At 38.6% G+C, this 16,294-nt stretch overlaps 1 protein-coding gene and 1 long non-coding RNA gene across 10 annotated transcripts in view; one reads left to right on the top strand and one right to left on the bottom strand.

The window, feature by feature from the left end:
- Positions 1-749: 749 nt before the first annotated feature.
- On the top strand, positions 750-10,961 carry LOC122996696. The gene is made up of 3 exons (XR_006407068.1): positions 750-760; positions 1,240-1,245; positions 10,775-10,961. It is a non-coding gene; the product is annotated as an uncharacterized LOC122996696 (long non-coding RNA).
- A 1,871-nt stretch (positions 10,962-12,832) lies between these two features.
- LOC122996594 (NACHT, LRR and PYD domains-containing protein 12-like) overlaps positions 12,833-16,294 on the bottom strand; it is a 25,649-nt gene continuing 22,187 nt past the window's right edge. For 7 of the 9 annotated variants that reach the window (XM_044372135.1, XM_044372131.1, XM_044372134.1 and 4 more), the window contains one exon: positions 15,363-15,734. In XM_044372135.1, the coding sequence (XP_044228070.1) occupies positions 15,509-15,734 (226 nt within the window). In that variant the 3' untranslated portion in view covers positions 15,363-15,508. Of the gene's footprint in view, positions 14,519-15,362; positions 15,735-16,294 lie in introns of those variants that run through there. The other 2 variants (XM_044372133.1, XM_044372137.1) reach the window with 2 other exon arrangements.

Raw genomic sequence — 16,294 nt, 5'->3', positions numbered from 1 at the left:
CTCTAATATTAACACTCACCCTGCCTCAGACTGTTTCCTCCTTCTGCTCTGTTGACTTTAAAATGGAGTCTGTACAGACTTTCACCTTTACTGCCTACCTGTTAACTCCTCCCCCTTCTTCTTTACTGGAAGTCGTGTGTGTGTGCGTGTGTGCGTGTGTGCGTGTGTGTGTGCGTGTGTGTGTGTGTCAGCAAGCATAAAGTACAAGTACCTTAAAACTGTACCTGAGTTCAGTATTTGAGTAAATGTACTTAGTTACTTTCCATCACTGTCTTTGACACACCTTAATATGTGTGGAAATGTTAAACATCATTAAATGCACTGGTGCCAGAATACGGGGGACAGTGAGACTTTTTGTCCTCCCACTTTTAGGTGTTATGGTGATAAAGTGGAAACGTCCAAGCCAGACATTCACAGTGATACTGTCTAAGTCTACTCTAAGATGTTGGATCTTTAAATCAATCATAATCAGAAGACAGGAGACTGTGAGTAGCCCATGATGGCTGCCAGTTCAGACCGGTTTAAATAACATGACCACCAAATACTTACTATGGGTATATATAGTAACTATTAATGAAACAATATACTTTTATTTTGCAGTAAAATCATCAAATGTAAAAGGTGGCTCATGTTACCCCGTTCTCCCCGACTGTCTAATTGATGATTAGAACCAATCACAAACTTTATTGACTATTTCCAAGTTGCTTTTGTAAATCCCTTTTTAAGTTGAATAATTTATTGATGGATAATTATGTCATTTGTAAATTATTTTTTAATTCCTCTTTTTAATTGTATAATTAGTTATTAATGCTATGAAATGCTTTACTACTATTTCCGTGACCCTTGTGGTCCTTCATAATCTATATGTGCAATAAAATCTAATGTTTTTGCTGCTCATGGCAGTTATGACAATCATTTTTTATGCTTGTGTGTTTGGCAGGCAAGTTTCACCCTCACTCCAGAGATTTATATATCTTCTACTTCATTGTATGAATTTGAATAAGAACAAGTGGAGAAATGGGTCTATACTTGAGCTCCTAGCAGCCATGTTGGTCCAGCACTGCAGCAGCTCATAACAGGCAAACTTACCTCTCTCAAGTGCACAGCTATGGAAGGCTTGTATTGTCACCCGAGGATGAAAAAATAACGATACAGTAATGTAATAATATACATAGTATATCTTTAATTACACAATAATAAGGTATGCAGGTAATAGTTACAGACTACTTGCTCTATAAGTTCATGGTAACAACAGGGGGCATAAAAAATGATCGTCATAACTGACATGAGCAAAGGGCAAAAACAGATTTTATTGCACATATAAATATGTACTGGTTCATACGGAGTAGGGCTGTTAGTAAGATGTAGTTTATTTCAAGAAAATAAGATTGAAATGATTGAAAACGTTGATAGCATTATAGGCCTTTCATTGTTTTATTATATTCTCCTGTTACCTTCCACCTGAGGATTCTCCATGAGGAAGAGATGCATCATCTTTTTTTGTCAGTTGTTAAGTCAGATCTGTCAGTTTTCTGAAGTGGATGTAATCTATATATGCAGGGATTGAAATGCTAGAATTGGTAATATGGAAGATTTTATCCCTTCTATTGATTCGATCCCCCGGCAAGTTGCAATTGATGATTATGTTAATAAACACAGAGAAACCTTTCTGGAGTTTTTAAGAGATTCCAGAATGTGTGCACTTAATGGAAGGATCAATACTTTATGTGATAACTTTACATCAGTGGCTCCAAAGGGTAAAGCTGTGGTCGATTACATTGTAGCTCCATCTGAATATCTAGAAAACTGCCTAGAATTGAAGGTATTGCTTGTTTCGCAGGTGGTAGAGGATAGAGCTGTAGTTAATTTGATCAGAGATTATTGTCGATTACCAGATCACTCATTGCTGTGGATGAAGTTTAATGCTGGTTATAAAATGTCCCAGTCTCAAGAAGTATCTGCTCCAGCTAAACAAATTAAAAAGCGAGTGAAAGGAACAGTGTCTGATACTTTTTTAAAGTCAGATGTAGGACGTACGGCTATGCTGAAACTTATTGAGAGATTACAAACTTTTAACAAAACGCAAGATGAGTTGGATAAATGGTACGATGAGTTTTGTATATTAATACGATCAGAGCTGAATGATAATGTGGATACCGGTAAACTTAAATTTAGAAAATCAAAACAAAATAAACCCTGCTGCAATAAGGAGTTGGGTGATTTATGGTTGGATAACATCTTTTAAGAAAGCAGCATAAAACAATTTACAAACATAAGCAATATATTATTGATAAAAAACTAAGGCTGTAACACTCACCCTGCCTCAGACTGTTTCCTCCTTCTGCTCTGTGGACTTTAAAATGGAGTCTGACTGAATACTTTCACTTTGTGAACGCATGTGTGTGCGTGCGTGTGTGTGTGTTTTTTTTTTTAGAGTCATTGTTGTATTGTGAAGTACTATGTGTTCAGCTGTGGTAATTCTCTTTTTTTGCAGTAGGTCGTATGTGGAGTATGGGGAAGGTACAAACAGGTACAAACAGGTACAAACAGGTACAAATAGGTGAGGCAGTAATCATAGAGCAGTTTTGCTAGTCACCATTTAAAGTCGCTCTGAGCTTCTAGAATCACTTACAGCTTAAAGTGCGAGTGTTGAATTTAATTTAAGAGCTTTGTGAAAAGTTTTCTGACTGTTCGCTGGCTGTTAGATACAAACTCAGACACACAGACTTCCTCATCGTACTAAATACAGTTATTCTCCAGTAAACGTGTGTTCTGTGTCAACAGATGAAGTCAAACAGATGAATCTGCATCTACAGTCCACAGGAAGATTAAACTAGACCCTCTGACAGTGAAATAATGATCATAATACTGTAACATTCACACTGCGTCACCGATGTTCCTCTGACCAGGAAGAGAAAAGAGGAAACAACATTTGAAGACCTCAAAACTGTAATTTCATATTTTTCTGACACAGTTTAATCAACCAGACAATTAATCAGTAAAATAATCAACAGATTGATCAATAATAACAGTAATCATTATTTGCAGCTCTGATATTAACACTCACCCTGCCTCAGACTGTTTCCTCCTTCTGCTCTGTTGACTTTAAAATGGAGAATGACTAAATACTTTCACCTTTACTTCCTACCTGTTAACTCCTCCCCCTTCTTCTTCACTGGAAGTCGTGTGTGTGTGTGTGTGTGTGTGTGTGTGTGTGTGTGTGTATGTACCAGGTATTCCTCATGTTGTGAGGACATAAATCTGTTTAAACAGAGACATGTGGGGACTCGCCTCCCTTTTGGGAACAGCTTTTGGACTTTTTCTCTAATCTTTGATTTGCTGAAATATTGGATCATTTGAACATTTATTGAAATGAAAGCATGTGAGAAGTTTAGAGGGAAAAATCACTATTTAGTGGAGCTGTTAACAACTCATAGACATGTGAAATGTGACCCCGACTACACACTGCTTTTTGTAAGACGTCAAAAGCCAAAAAGGTTGGAAACCACTGGTTTCATCTTTAACAATGTGTTGTATTTTAAAAGCTTGTTATATTATCCATTGTGTCAAATCTTCATCTGAAAAGTAACTAAAGCTGTCAAATAAATGTAGTGGAGTAGAAAGTACAATATTTCCCTCTGAAATGTAGAAAGTAGCATCACATGGAAATACTCAAGTAAAGTACAAGTACCTCTAAACTGTACTTGACTACAATACTGGAGTAAATGTACTTAGTTACTTTCATCACTGTCTTTGACACACCTTAATATGTGTGAAAATGTTAAACATCGTTAAACGTCAAATGTTGACTAATCTGTTGATTATTTTCTTGATGAATTGATTAGCTGATCTGTAAAATGTCAGAAAATGGTGAAAAATGTGGATCAGTGTTTCTCAAAGTCCAAGACAACGCCCTCAAATGTCTTGTTTTGTTCACAACACAAAGATATTCAGTTTATTGTCATAAAGACTAAAGAAACCAGAAAATATTCACATTTAAGAGGCTGGAACCAGAGAATATTAACTCAAAATTATTAATCAATTATCAAAATAGTCGGTGATAAATTTTCTGTTGATTGACTCGATTAATCATCTAATTGTTGCAGCTCTAGTGTGTTGAGTTAACTTTATTGCCTTATTTGCCTCAGTGAGCTGACTGTGTAACAGGACAGACAGGACAATATTCAACACAACATACTAATAATAAAACATATACATGTATGTATGTATGGACATTTTAAAATACACAAAGTACCATAAATATAAAAGCTAAGCTAAAAACTATAAACTTTAAAGTCAGAGGTTTGTAATGTAGAAGTTAAATAACCCAAACATGTTAAAATAGCATAAATAATTATAAAGAAGCATAAACTAAAAAACAAGATGTACCTTTAAAGAGCCACAGGGAGTGTGTGTGTGTGTGTGTGTGTGTGTGTGTGTGTGTGTGTGTGTGTGTGTGTGTGTGTGTGTGTGTGTGTGTGGCTGTCAGCAGCTCACTGACCTGCTGACCTTCACTCCTCCTCCTCTTCCTCCTCTTTGATCTGAATTTGAACTGAATACCTTTGTGTTGTGGACGAAACAAGACATTTGAAGACATCGACTTGGACTTTGGGAAACACTGATCAACATTTTTCACCTTTCTGACATTTTATAGACCAAACGAGTCATCTATTAATCCAGAAAATAATCAACCGACTCGTCGATAATAAAAATAATGGTTACTTGCAGCTCTAATATACATATAAACTGTATATATATGACTAAAAACAGGAGGCGAGGACGCCGTGGTCTCAGTGAGGACTGGCAGGTCTGGTTTCAGATCAACGTCTCCCCCTCCTGGACAAACACAGGAACACCTGAGAGACTGAAGACTTCCTGAAAAAAAGGCTTATCAGCACTGATATGAAGGCTGAATCCTAATGTCCATCCTCTGGACTGAGCCTGAGACTGAGGGGATGAAATGCACTACGAGACTTCAAGTGTTTCCATCTCTGTCAGTGTTTTTCTTGCTCCTCCTCTATTTTTGGAGAGGCAAGAGGGAGATCAAAATATGAAAAAGAATATTTGGTTGAAATAAACCATTACCAAATCTCAGTATTATTTATAAAATATTTTTTCTCTCTTCTGTGGAAAACAATGCATTATTGAAATTCTGGTTAAAATGCTCCAACAGTGACACCTGCAGGTCAGGAGGAGAAAGAGCAGTGTGTGTGAAGTGATGGTGGGGGCTCCTGCTGTCCTTTTCAGGGCGGGATCTCTTACATCAATTTAATGTTCTTCATTTTTTTCATGCTAATCTGTGATTGGCCAAGACACGTAAAATGACGCTCCAAGGGAGGCTGTCCTCCCTAACCAATCAACAACCAGAATACAATATTGACATCACGTTGGTCCAATGATAGTTTCCAGATTTCATCTTCAAGTCTCTCCACTGTAAGGCAGAGCAGCAGCAGCAGATAGCTCCTTGTGTTAGCCAATACAACAGTTAGCTTGTTGTAGCAGCCTGAAGGACTCTTTATACATCCATGGAAGGACTGTTAAGGACTGTTGTTAAGCTAACTGGAGAATGGATCTGGGGTCGCATTTATAACCATTGCTACACACAAAACGGGGCCTGAAAGAGGCGTACGCCACTTCCCAGGCACAGCCCCACCTGCTGTCAGCAGAAAGAACTGTGCAAACAAATGATGTTATAATCAATTTTCAAATTTTTATCTGCTATAATTTATTATCTTTGAATATAGCATCTTCATAAATTGCATCATATAATTTGTGTAGGGATTTTAGTTCATTTTTAATTGTTCCCTGCCTTGCTGCTTCAGACTGCGTATTCCTGATTCGTGTCCGCAGCGGGCCTACGGTGGCCGGCGTGAATGTAGGGCTAGCCTCTCTCTCACAATGTAATGTGTATTGTACGTGGGAAAATATGAATACGCATGCTCAGAGTGTTCGTGTATTCAGTGCATGGATGTTGTCGCTGGATACCGGACTAAAAATGGCGTCCATTCAGTCCTATAGGAACTGCTCGCCTGGCGCATACGTCCATGGATGTATAATAAGAGCTGGATAGGGCACCGCCGCTCAGCCTTGCAGCCAATTTTTCCCAGTGGCCACTCGCGGTATTGCAGCAAAAATCCCCCTGTGGCCCAAAAAGCATTTTCCCCATAGACCACCATTGTAAAACAGACGTCTGTAAAACTGTTGACAGGACGCCTCGAACTACAAACAACGTCAACTATGACTCTTTCTATTGTGAACTTTTGATCCATGGAGGTTTTATGTTTGTAAAGCTTAAAGCTTAAAATATGAGATACTAATGCAGAAGGTTGTATTATCTTTTTTTTAAAGACAGTAAAATATTATGATTGCTAATACTTCTTATATTTATTTTATTTTCTTGGCATAAATGTACTTAATGTATAAATGTACCACTGTGTTTAGTGAGAGTGAATCAGTGTGAGTTTGGTTTTTACACGTGTTTTTATATTTCACAGTGTTTTATACAGCAGTGAATTCACTGAATCAACAGTGTTTTCCTCTGTGTGCTCTTCACTGTTACCAGCTGATAAAACAGAAACGCTGCGTCTCTCTGCAGCTTTCAGACCTAATTTATAGGTGTAATTTATCTGTGGAGTGTGTGTGTGATGTTCTCTGAGGTTTTTATAACAAACTGTGTGCAATTAAGTTGTGAATGATGAGCTCAGAAAGCTGTCAGCTGGTGTTTTTCCGTTCAGACAGCAGACGTAACAGACGGAGAGAAGAAACAGGAGAGTCGTCAGATCTGAGACGGAAACAGTTCATCACTCACATTCAGAAACAAACCAACTGTGTGAATGATCCCTTCGTTCAGTTGATTCAAAATGCCCCCAAAGATAAACAAAATGTTTTGGATCAGTTTGGATCAGTATGAAATTCTGGTTGAATCATCAGAACATGAACATGAACAACTGTCTGAGACGTTAACTACGACTCCCAAGATGCATTTCAGTAACAAACATCCAATCACAGAGCTTCAAATCCAGTCATGTGCTCTGCTAACAGAGAGCTGAAGATAAAGATTATGATGTTATTTTTAATCTGCAGATTAAATTCATTCATTTTAGATTCTGGGTTATTTGTGGACGAATTCAGCAACTAAACACCGTGTTGTTTTTACTTTTATGACGAATCATTTTAAATTCACTACCTCTCTGATTCACACCTCTGACTGGCCTCGTCTCCATAGCAACAGCAGCAGAGACTCATGGGTATTGTAGTATTTAGAGACATCCACCAAACCGACAGAAAACACCAGATTTGTCAGAAACTATATGTGGAAATAACTGAAACTGTTGTGAGAACATAAAGATATATGATGGATAAATCTTCCAGAAATGTAATTAATATTGTTTTATGTAAACAGCAAATAAAATTTATAGATGAGAGTTTTTGTTTTTCAGCGCTGAAGCTAGAAGAGACGAGATTATTGATGGGTTTGAAATAAAATTGATGTTGATATTCCTTCTGTTGGGACTACATGTGGACCACAGTTTACCACATGTTTCAAGACTCCAAGAAACCTGAGCCCTGGGGGTTCGCACCCAAAGTGTGAAGCTCCACCCATGGATCCAGGTTATCAAAACTAGAGATTCCCCTCTTATCTTTCTCTTTTCTCCATGAGCTGCAGCAGGAGCAGCTCCTTGCTCCTGCTGCAGCTCTTGCCGCTAACTCCACACAAAGGAGTGACCTGGGCCCTCTGCACGACTGGAGTGCTGTCTCCCCAGCAACGCCTGCATCTTTCAGCTTCAGAACCAAAGCCTCCTCAGCCTGACTCACCCACGGATTCACCAGCTACAAAGCAGAACACTACAAAGCATGTCTTCCTTCCTGGACTGGTAACAACTGGGCATAGCCTAGCAACAAAGTGAAGCATAGTCTGGCTAAACAAGAATGTTTAACTCAAACAATGTACTGTACGTGTATTGATTTGGTTAAGGTTATACATTGAAATGTTGCTGTGATGTCCTTGTTGCCTATAGTCAGGTTACTGCATAGCCACACCGCTAGGTTAATGTTAGCATGCTTAACACACTAACCTCATTTTAACCTGGCACCTTTAGTATACACCAGTTGGCCTTGAATAGAGAACCACACAGTTAAGAGGTTAAAACCTAGTTTGGTGAACTTTGGTTCAGGCAGCACATGTGGTTCAAGACACCACATGGTCTGGCCTTTTATCTCTGTAGTTCCTTATATCAGCCAAATTGTCGGCATGCCATGTGCTCAGTCACCAGGTGACTGCAGCCATCTTGCTATTGTCTTCCCTAAACACACACTCACACACACACACTCACACTTGTATATAGGTACACTTGGCTAGATTAGTATTGTGTGTTGCTTACCCTTTTGTTAAATAAATGCTTTTGGATATACCTGTTGTCTGTTTTAATGTTGCACAAGAATGAGTTTTGCCAACCTCTGCTCTGTAAAGAACTCCAAATCCTTCAACCTGAACTATCAACTGAATTGATATGGTGATTTTGTTTATAGTTATTAAATTAATTATTAATCAAAGTCCCAAATTCATAGATTAGTACATTTTGAGACTGAATTGGCTATCTTTTTCCCTGAGTCCAGGGTGGTGCCCCGTTATTATTAATTCTTATTAATAATTTAATTGATTTTAATAATTAACAATTATCTTTGATAATCATTAATTATTGCTGATAGCCAAACTTGTAGCCACGGCCCAACACTTCACTGTGTTGTTCAATAAAAATATTCTGTAAAAAAAGGAATGGACAAAAAAGCTGAAATAACACATTTAGCAAACAACTGTAGTTCCCAAAAATGTTTAACTGCTCCTTTAAGATACGAGCATAAAATTTGAATTTAACCCGTTAACATCAATGTAAAAATACTCCATTACAAGTAAAAGTACATAAGTATTATGAGCTTGATGTAGTTAAAGTATTACAGTAAAAGTAGTGGTTTGGTCCCTCTGACTGATATATTATTATATATGACATTATTAGATTATTAATAGTGAAGCATCAGTGTTAGAGCAGCATGTTACTGTTGTAGCTGCTGGAGGTGGAGCTAGTTTACACTACTTTATATACAGTTAGCTAGTTTAGTCCAGTGGTTCCCAACCTAGGGGTCGGGCCCCTCAAAAGGGTCAGCAGATAAATCTGAGGGGTCGTGAGATGATTAATGGGAGAGGAAGGCGAGGTGAGTTTACTTGTACAGGACGTTTCAACAACAAGACAATTCAAAGTTCTTCACATAAAACATAAAAGACATCGAGACAAAATGTAAAAGAAACACATTATAAAAAGACATTTAAATACAATTAAAAAGAGTTATTTAAGAGTTAAGAAACTAGAAAATAAAAAATAAGCTAAAATAGAGTAAAACAGATAAAACAGGAGAATAAAAGTTACAGTGCAGTGCAAGAAGTGAATCTGGCATGGTAACGCTGGTGCTGCACAGAAGGACTCACTCAGCAAAATTGTGAGTATTTCTGGAAAAATAAACAGCACTAAGCAAGAAAACCTTACCCACATCTACAAGACCCGGACCCTCTCAAAGACTGGAAACCTGCTACTTCACCTGTTCAAAAGGTCAGCATTACGGCCTTTAAATGATGCTGCAGCGCCTCCTTGTGGACAAATAAATGAGTCTGTTTCAGTAGGTTCATTTCTGCTCCATCATGTAGTTAAATACCAATTAAGGCCTTAGCCAATCAGGGAAGGACACCAATACCGCTGCGTCCTGCTCTGTAGCAGCCGATGTGTTGCTGATGGTTCACCACATCAAAGTGGGTTGCCTTGTTGGTGGGATATATTTCATCTCCTTTCCAGTAATTCCATCCTGGATTCTTTCTGTGAAGAGACTTTTGTGGCTTGAGAGATCCTGTGCATCCATGAGACTGTAAGTCTTAAATCATTCTGTTGACAGGTTGAAGAAAATTACTGTTGTTGTTATTTCCTGTCTGTTAAAATCCATGACCTTGGTAAGTTAATGTGCTCTGTGCATAATTCACATTTATTTCATTTAGAATGTGTGTGGATCAATTCAGCTTATTGATTATCACCTTTCTGACAATGTCAACAGAAACTGTAAATGTAAAAGCTTCATAAATGTAGAATATATGGCAGAGCTGTTGTATTGGATCGCATTAGATTGCACAGGTGTTCCTAATAAAGTGAGTGTGTGTTTGTGGTAGTTAATAAAGCACCAGTTGAGGATATCTTCTTCTCCAGTTCTTACCAGACTATCTGTGGTGAAATAATAGGATGTCTTAAGCTTGGGCTCACATAACCAACACCTTCTCCATCACACACCCACAACACCCTGTTCAGTGAGCTGTAGCCCCTCCCATCAGGCCCACGTCTTCGGGCCCCCAGCTGCAAAGGTAACCGAGTAGGTCATGGGCATGGTCATTAGGCATGAGGAGTGAGATGGTTAGGGTTAGGGGTCGGGGGGGGGGGGGGGGGGGGGGGGGGGGGGGTTGTGTAGTAAGTAGTAGTACTCTTCTCAAAGTAACAGAGCAAGGAATTCCTTTATCCCATCAGCCATCGCTCTCTATAACACACAGCAGCACAAGGAGGGCGGGTGTGTATGTGTTGCACATACAAACTGCTCACAGCAGTACTGTAGTCAGTGCTGCACAGTGGAAAGTATGGTATTGTGTATGTTTCTGGGCTGCATTGTGTCTTCTCTCACATTGAATCTTTGTTCTCCAGGAGCACTGCTGGACGCTGCTGTGTAGTAGTTTAGTGTATTTATGAAGGATGTGTGCCATGTGTGGACTATGTCTTGGATTGCTTTTTTCTTCTTAGTGTGTGTGTTTCTTTTATTGTGTTAAGTTTTGGACAAACACTGCAAACCAATTTCCCTCTTAATCTTAATTTTTCTCTATTTTTTGACATTTGATAGACAAAATGATGAATAGAGACATCTCTAACTAGATTTACTCTCCTCTCCTCACACTAAAATGTCTGTTTTCATGTATTTATTTCTCCTTGTTGTGTGTGTTCAGTCTGTATGGATTGCTGTTTTCTTGTATCGTCACTTGGTGGCGCTGTTTCCTTGTTTGTTTATTTCACCTGATTTCAGCAATAAAGTGAAGGAATAAAGAAAACACAGACAATCTAAAGTTTCCTGGAAAGAACCAAGTACTTTATCACTAATTTATAGGTCAAATAAAGACAGTGTTCAGTTGGTTCACTTCCAATGAATGAATTCCAGTTGCTAAGCTAGCATACGCTAAAGTCTTTTAGTCAGTTCACAGCAGGTCAGACAAACATGCAAACACGTTTCATCTACAGAAAAACATACAATTCAACATATATGAGAATAAAGTTTCCAATAATAAATGACTGATGAATAAATATGAACTCAGGTGGAAATGGAAATCTATAAATAGACCAAATTACACAGACAATTCTTTCCTGGAAACTTTGAAGAAATTAATCAGAAATTATAAAAATAATGGAGCTTTAAAATAAAACGTAACCAAAAACTCAGATGATGTCCTGGTGGTCCAGTGGTTCGACAAAAACATCTAACAGATCCACAGAAACAAAACAAAGAACACATATTCAATCAAATATAGTTAATTTATACACAAAGACAGAAAAAATAACTACAATAAAAATAGATGTTATACATGAAGCTGAAGCTTGACACAGAATAAAAACACTGCAAGTTCATTTATTTCCACTGATGTTTATTAGAATTTGGTCTTTGTTTCCCACCATCATCATCCCACCACCCTCCCTTCACAAGTCTATAAAACTTCTCAAAACCAACGTTACACAATGTTTTACACAAAACTAACACACACATACAGGAAGAAAATAAACCAGTAAAACACACATTAGATTCACATTTAAGATGTACAGCATATAAAACAAAAACAATCAGTAGATCAGTGGATAAAATGAGTTTGAAGAAGTGATTTAAAGGAAGATAATGACTTATCAGACTGAGCTCCTCAAACAGGTTGATCCAGAGCCCTGACAGCAAAGACCAGGACCCATATTTATCTGTGCTGATAATCAGCACTAATTCATTTCCCACCACTCAGTGTAAACTTATAGAAAAACAAGCTGCATTCACACAAATCCTGGTTTTATTGATTTAATGATTCATCAGTTTTAAGCTGCTGATGGCAGAGATATATTTCAAAGAGATGTAAGGACACATAAGTCAACAGCAGGTTTAGCTGGAGATGAGTTGGACAGTAGAGAAGATACATTTCATGTTTTTAATAAAGTTGTGTCCACAGTCCGTTTGCATCATTATCACTGTGTGCAGTGTTGTACAATACATGCAAGATGCTGCTCTAATGTAGGAAACAAGATGTAAAGGATGTGATTGGATAGAGCTGGATCACACAGCTGGATCACATGATCTCACCTACAAGTTTAAATTATATAGTTATTGTTAAAGCCACCTAATTGGCTGACCAGTGTTTACTTACAGCCTGATGCGAATGACTTGTTAAATATCGTTATGAGATATAAACTATTCCTTGTGACATCATATGTTTGCATATAAAAGCTAGATACCTTTAATATTTACACACAGAGCAACTCTGAAATGTCATCTGGAGCCATGAAGAGCCTTTAAAAGTAATCAATCAAATCTTTACAATCAATCCTAAAACAAACAGGTAACCAGTGAAGTGATGATAGAAATGGAGTAATATGATCTCTTTTCCTGCTTTTAGTTCAAAGTCTGACAGCAGCAGTGTTCTGTGCTGGTTTTATAGATATTATTTGAATATGTTTTAATGGTGAAAACAGGACTGGACCAGCTGCTGATATGATCATCAAAACTTAGACTGGAATCAAAAAATACAAAGTTTTTCACCACAGAACCAAGATATGATTTGACCTGCATGCAGGTTTTCTGGACCAATGATAAATTCTTTCACAATTTAACTGAATGAAATTTGTGGACATCCAATCTGTCACATCTGTCACATCTGGGCCCGTATTTATCAAGCGTCTCAGAGCAGGAAATCACTCCTAACTGGCCAAAAATGATCAGAGTGACGCATCTCTGCTTCTACTTCTAGGAGAAAAAGCCTTTTCTCAACTTTCCAAACTTGGTAAATGATTCCTATCTCTGCCAATATTTAGGAGCTGCAGGAGATGGAGTTCAAGCAGAGATATTCCCTGAGAGGAGAGATGTTTTGGGAACGCTTGATGACACTGAGCTTATTAAAAGATTGTTTGGACTAAAACAGAATCATTAGTGAGACTGACTTTGTGTGTGATGCAGAGGAGAACACATGATGTTTCTACAGAACATCATTTAAATAAATACAGAACGTCCTCACAATGTTACACTTTATGGTAACGGAGAAAATGCAGCTGTGCAACAGTGACGATTCTGTCAGAAGCGACAATGATGGAAGTCATGAATCAAACTTTGATCTGGCTTAATGCACGTCGTAAAGATAATGAGCATGACGAGGGTCCTCAGTTACAGCCCACTAAAACTTTGATTTACACACAATCATGTCAGCTGCATAATGAAGGATATCTCAACTTCATTACAACAGCTCAAATATTTTATAGGCTTATTTTTTATTGAGGCTCCTTCAAATAACAGCAGAGCTACAGCCTGATATTTGAGAGAGGAGGATGCACCTGAACAATATATGTTTCTATTGTTACGCTGTATTTACCTTCATGTAGAGAACACAAGTTAACTTGGGGTGTAGTTGAAAGAGGAATTGGACAGTGGAAGAGAAGATGTTCTTCATGGAGACGGTTTGCAACATGTGTCTGTGCAATATGTGCAAGATGCAGCACTATTACAGGCTGTGAAACCATGTGGCTGAACCAAGATCATTTCACACAGCTGAGTCTAATTACCTGTTATCTTCATTAACATATAGGCTACATTTATTTCTCAGGCTTTCTTTACACTTTGTAAATATCATCTTATAATGAATTTTGACATCATAGTTTTGTTCCATAACCTTGGTAAGTTACCTGCCTGGTTACCTGCTTATACACATAATTTACCAAATTACCACTGTTTCATATTTCCAGCTGAGACTGTGAGAAAACTACAACACGTCATCATTATTTCTACTTTGCTGCTCTGACTGTGGTAAAACAGCAACGTCTCACTCTCTCCCAGGAGTAATCCTTCTCCTGCTGACAGTCACAGTAAATTCTCTTCTGCTTCATTAATTAGTTTTAGTCCTTGTTAACTCTCAGTGTGATTCTGAGACGCTTGATAAATATGGGCCCAGGGTCAGAGTCTGACTTATAACACCTGTTTTTAATCTTTTCCGCATCAAACAGCTCATGTATAACACATCTGTAAAGTGCTGATTCAACAAAATCCAGAGATAACTGTTCAGTTTGTAGTCAGTTAAGAGACTTAAGTGAAGATGACAAAATCCAGATTCAGACTCCGGTCCAGATGGATCATCAGGATCCAGCTGATCCTCTCTCAACACTCACTCCTGGATGTTCACTCACACTCTGACAGAGATCAATACAACCATCTGATGAGAGAAGAAGAAACAACAGAGGTCATAAATCAGTGTTTAGTGAGACTCACTTCATCAGCTGTCAGTCAGTGATGCAGCACATCCAGTATAAAGAGCAGCAGGGACTTCAGTCCTGTTCAGACCAGAAGTGGAACAGCTGTGCAGCGTAGCCTGCTTCCTTTCAGCTCTCATGTTAACGTGTTGGAGTGAACACACTGAGCTCCAAGCTCACACACCTGCACAGACTTTTGCTATCAAGTCTGTTTACTCTGCAGATTTCACTCAAGTACACAGAGGAAATACAGTGCTGAGAGTCATGAACACATCATTACTGCAGAAACAGAGACATTCACTCATCAGTTTACTGATGGATTTACTGTTGATACATGTGAACTGCTAGAAGAGTTGAAAGCTACAGAGTCTCTGTGGGATTTGAGGATCTTTCCTGCTGTTAATTCATCACATGACAATCAGTCAGAGCTCTCAGCTAAACAGCTGCTGTGATTCCTGGACTTCAGCAGAGGTTCTGGTCTGTATAAAGACCACATGGTTACTAAACGTAATGATGCTTGTGTGAAATCAGAGCCAGTGATTTGCAGGCTGCAGTCAGACTGATCTTAGAGCTCTGACAAAGATGAACTGATCAATTCTTTAGTGTTGAAATGAGAGAACAAACACTTTCAGATCAGATTTGATGGTAGGACAGTTTGATGATGAGGACCACTGTCTCTATACATCTTGTAAGGCTGTCAGCTGTAATCCAGCTTTATTTCCTGCAGACATGAACACAACAACAACAGTCGTCTTCACATCAACTCAAACACATGATCACAATATGCTTCTGGCTGATCTGATTGGCTGACTGTTCTCTCTCTCTCTGTCTTTCTGTCCAATCCTGAAGCCTGTCACCATTCTCCTCTCACAGCTTCACTGAGGAAAGCAGCCACTGAGAAGGTTGAAGATTCACCAGGAAATACTGGATCTTTGCTTTGATACTAACTGTGTTTAATACAATACTGCTGGAACCAGCACAGACTGACTCCAACTCTCTACTGACCCCAGAGTCTCCAGTCTACAGTCTGGACTCTTCTGAAGATCAGACAGCTGCTTCACATCTGAACTCTTCAGGTTATTTCCTCTCAGATTCAGCTCTCTCAGATGGGAGGGGTTGGACTTCAGAGCTGAGGCCAGAGAATCACAGCTGGTCTCTGACAAACTGCAGCGACTCAATCTGAATAAAGAATAAATGACGTCACTTTAGAAGAAAAAGTTCCTGCTTGAAATCATTCAATGTTTCATAATCTGTTCAGAGCTGAAGAAGGTTTAGAATGTAGAAGTTTAGAAAATGGAAACTCCAAACAGCTGAACCCAACAGGATGCAGGTTAAAAACTGTCAAATACAAACAAAAGAAGAAGAGTTCTCAACATTCAGACACCTATTCATGTCAACGCTGATTCATAAAAACACTATATTCATACTTTAAACACCTGCATTGATCTCTGAGTCCCTTTGAGTGTGTGTGTGTGTGAGAGAGTGAGTGAGTGTGTGTTTGTTTGTGTGTGTGAGAGAGTGAGTGTGTGTGTGTGTGTGTGAGTGAGTGAGTGTGTGTTTGTTTGTGTGTGTGAGAGAGTGTGTGTGTGTTTGTTTGTGTGAGTGAGTGAGTGTGTGTTTGTGTGTGTCAGTGAGTGAGTGTGTGTGTGTGAGTGAGTGAGTGAGTGTTTGTGTGTGTCAGTGAGTTAGTGTGTGTGTGTGTGTGTGTGAGTGAGTGTGTTTGTGTGTGTGAGTGAGTG

The sequence above is a fragment of the Thunnus albacares genome, chromosome 14 (assembly GCF_914725855.1).
Source record: "Thunnus albacares chromosome 14, fThuAlb1.1, whole genome shotgun sequence".
Lineage (NCBI taxonomy): Eukaryota > Metazoa > Chordata > Actinopteri > Scombriformes > Scombridae > Thunnus > Thunnus albacares.
This window is presented reverse-complemented; position numbering and strand designations above follow the sequence as displayed.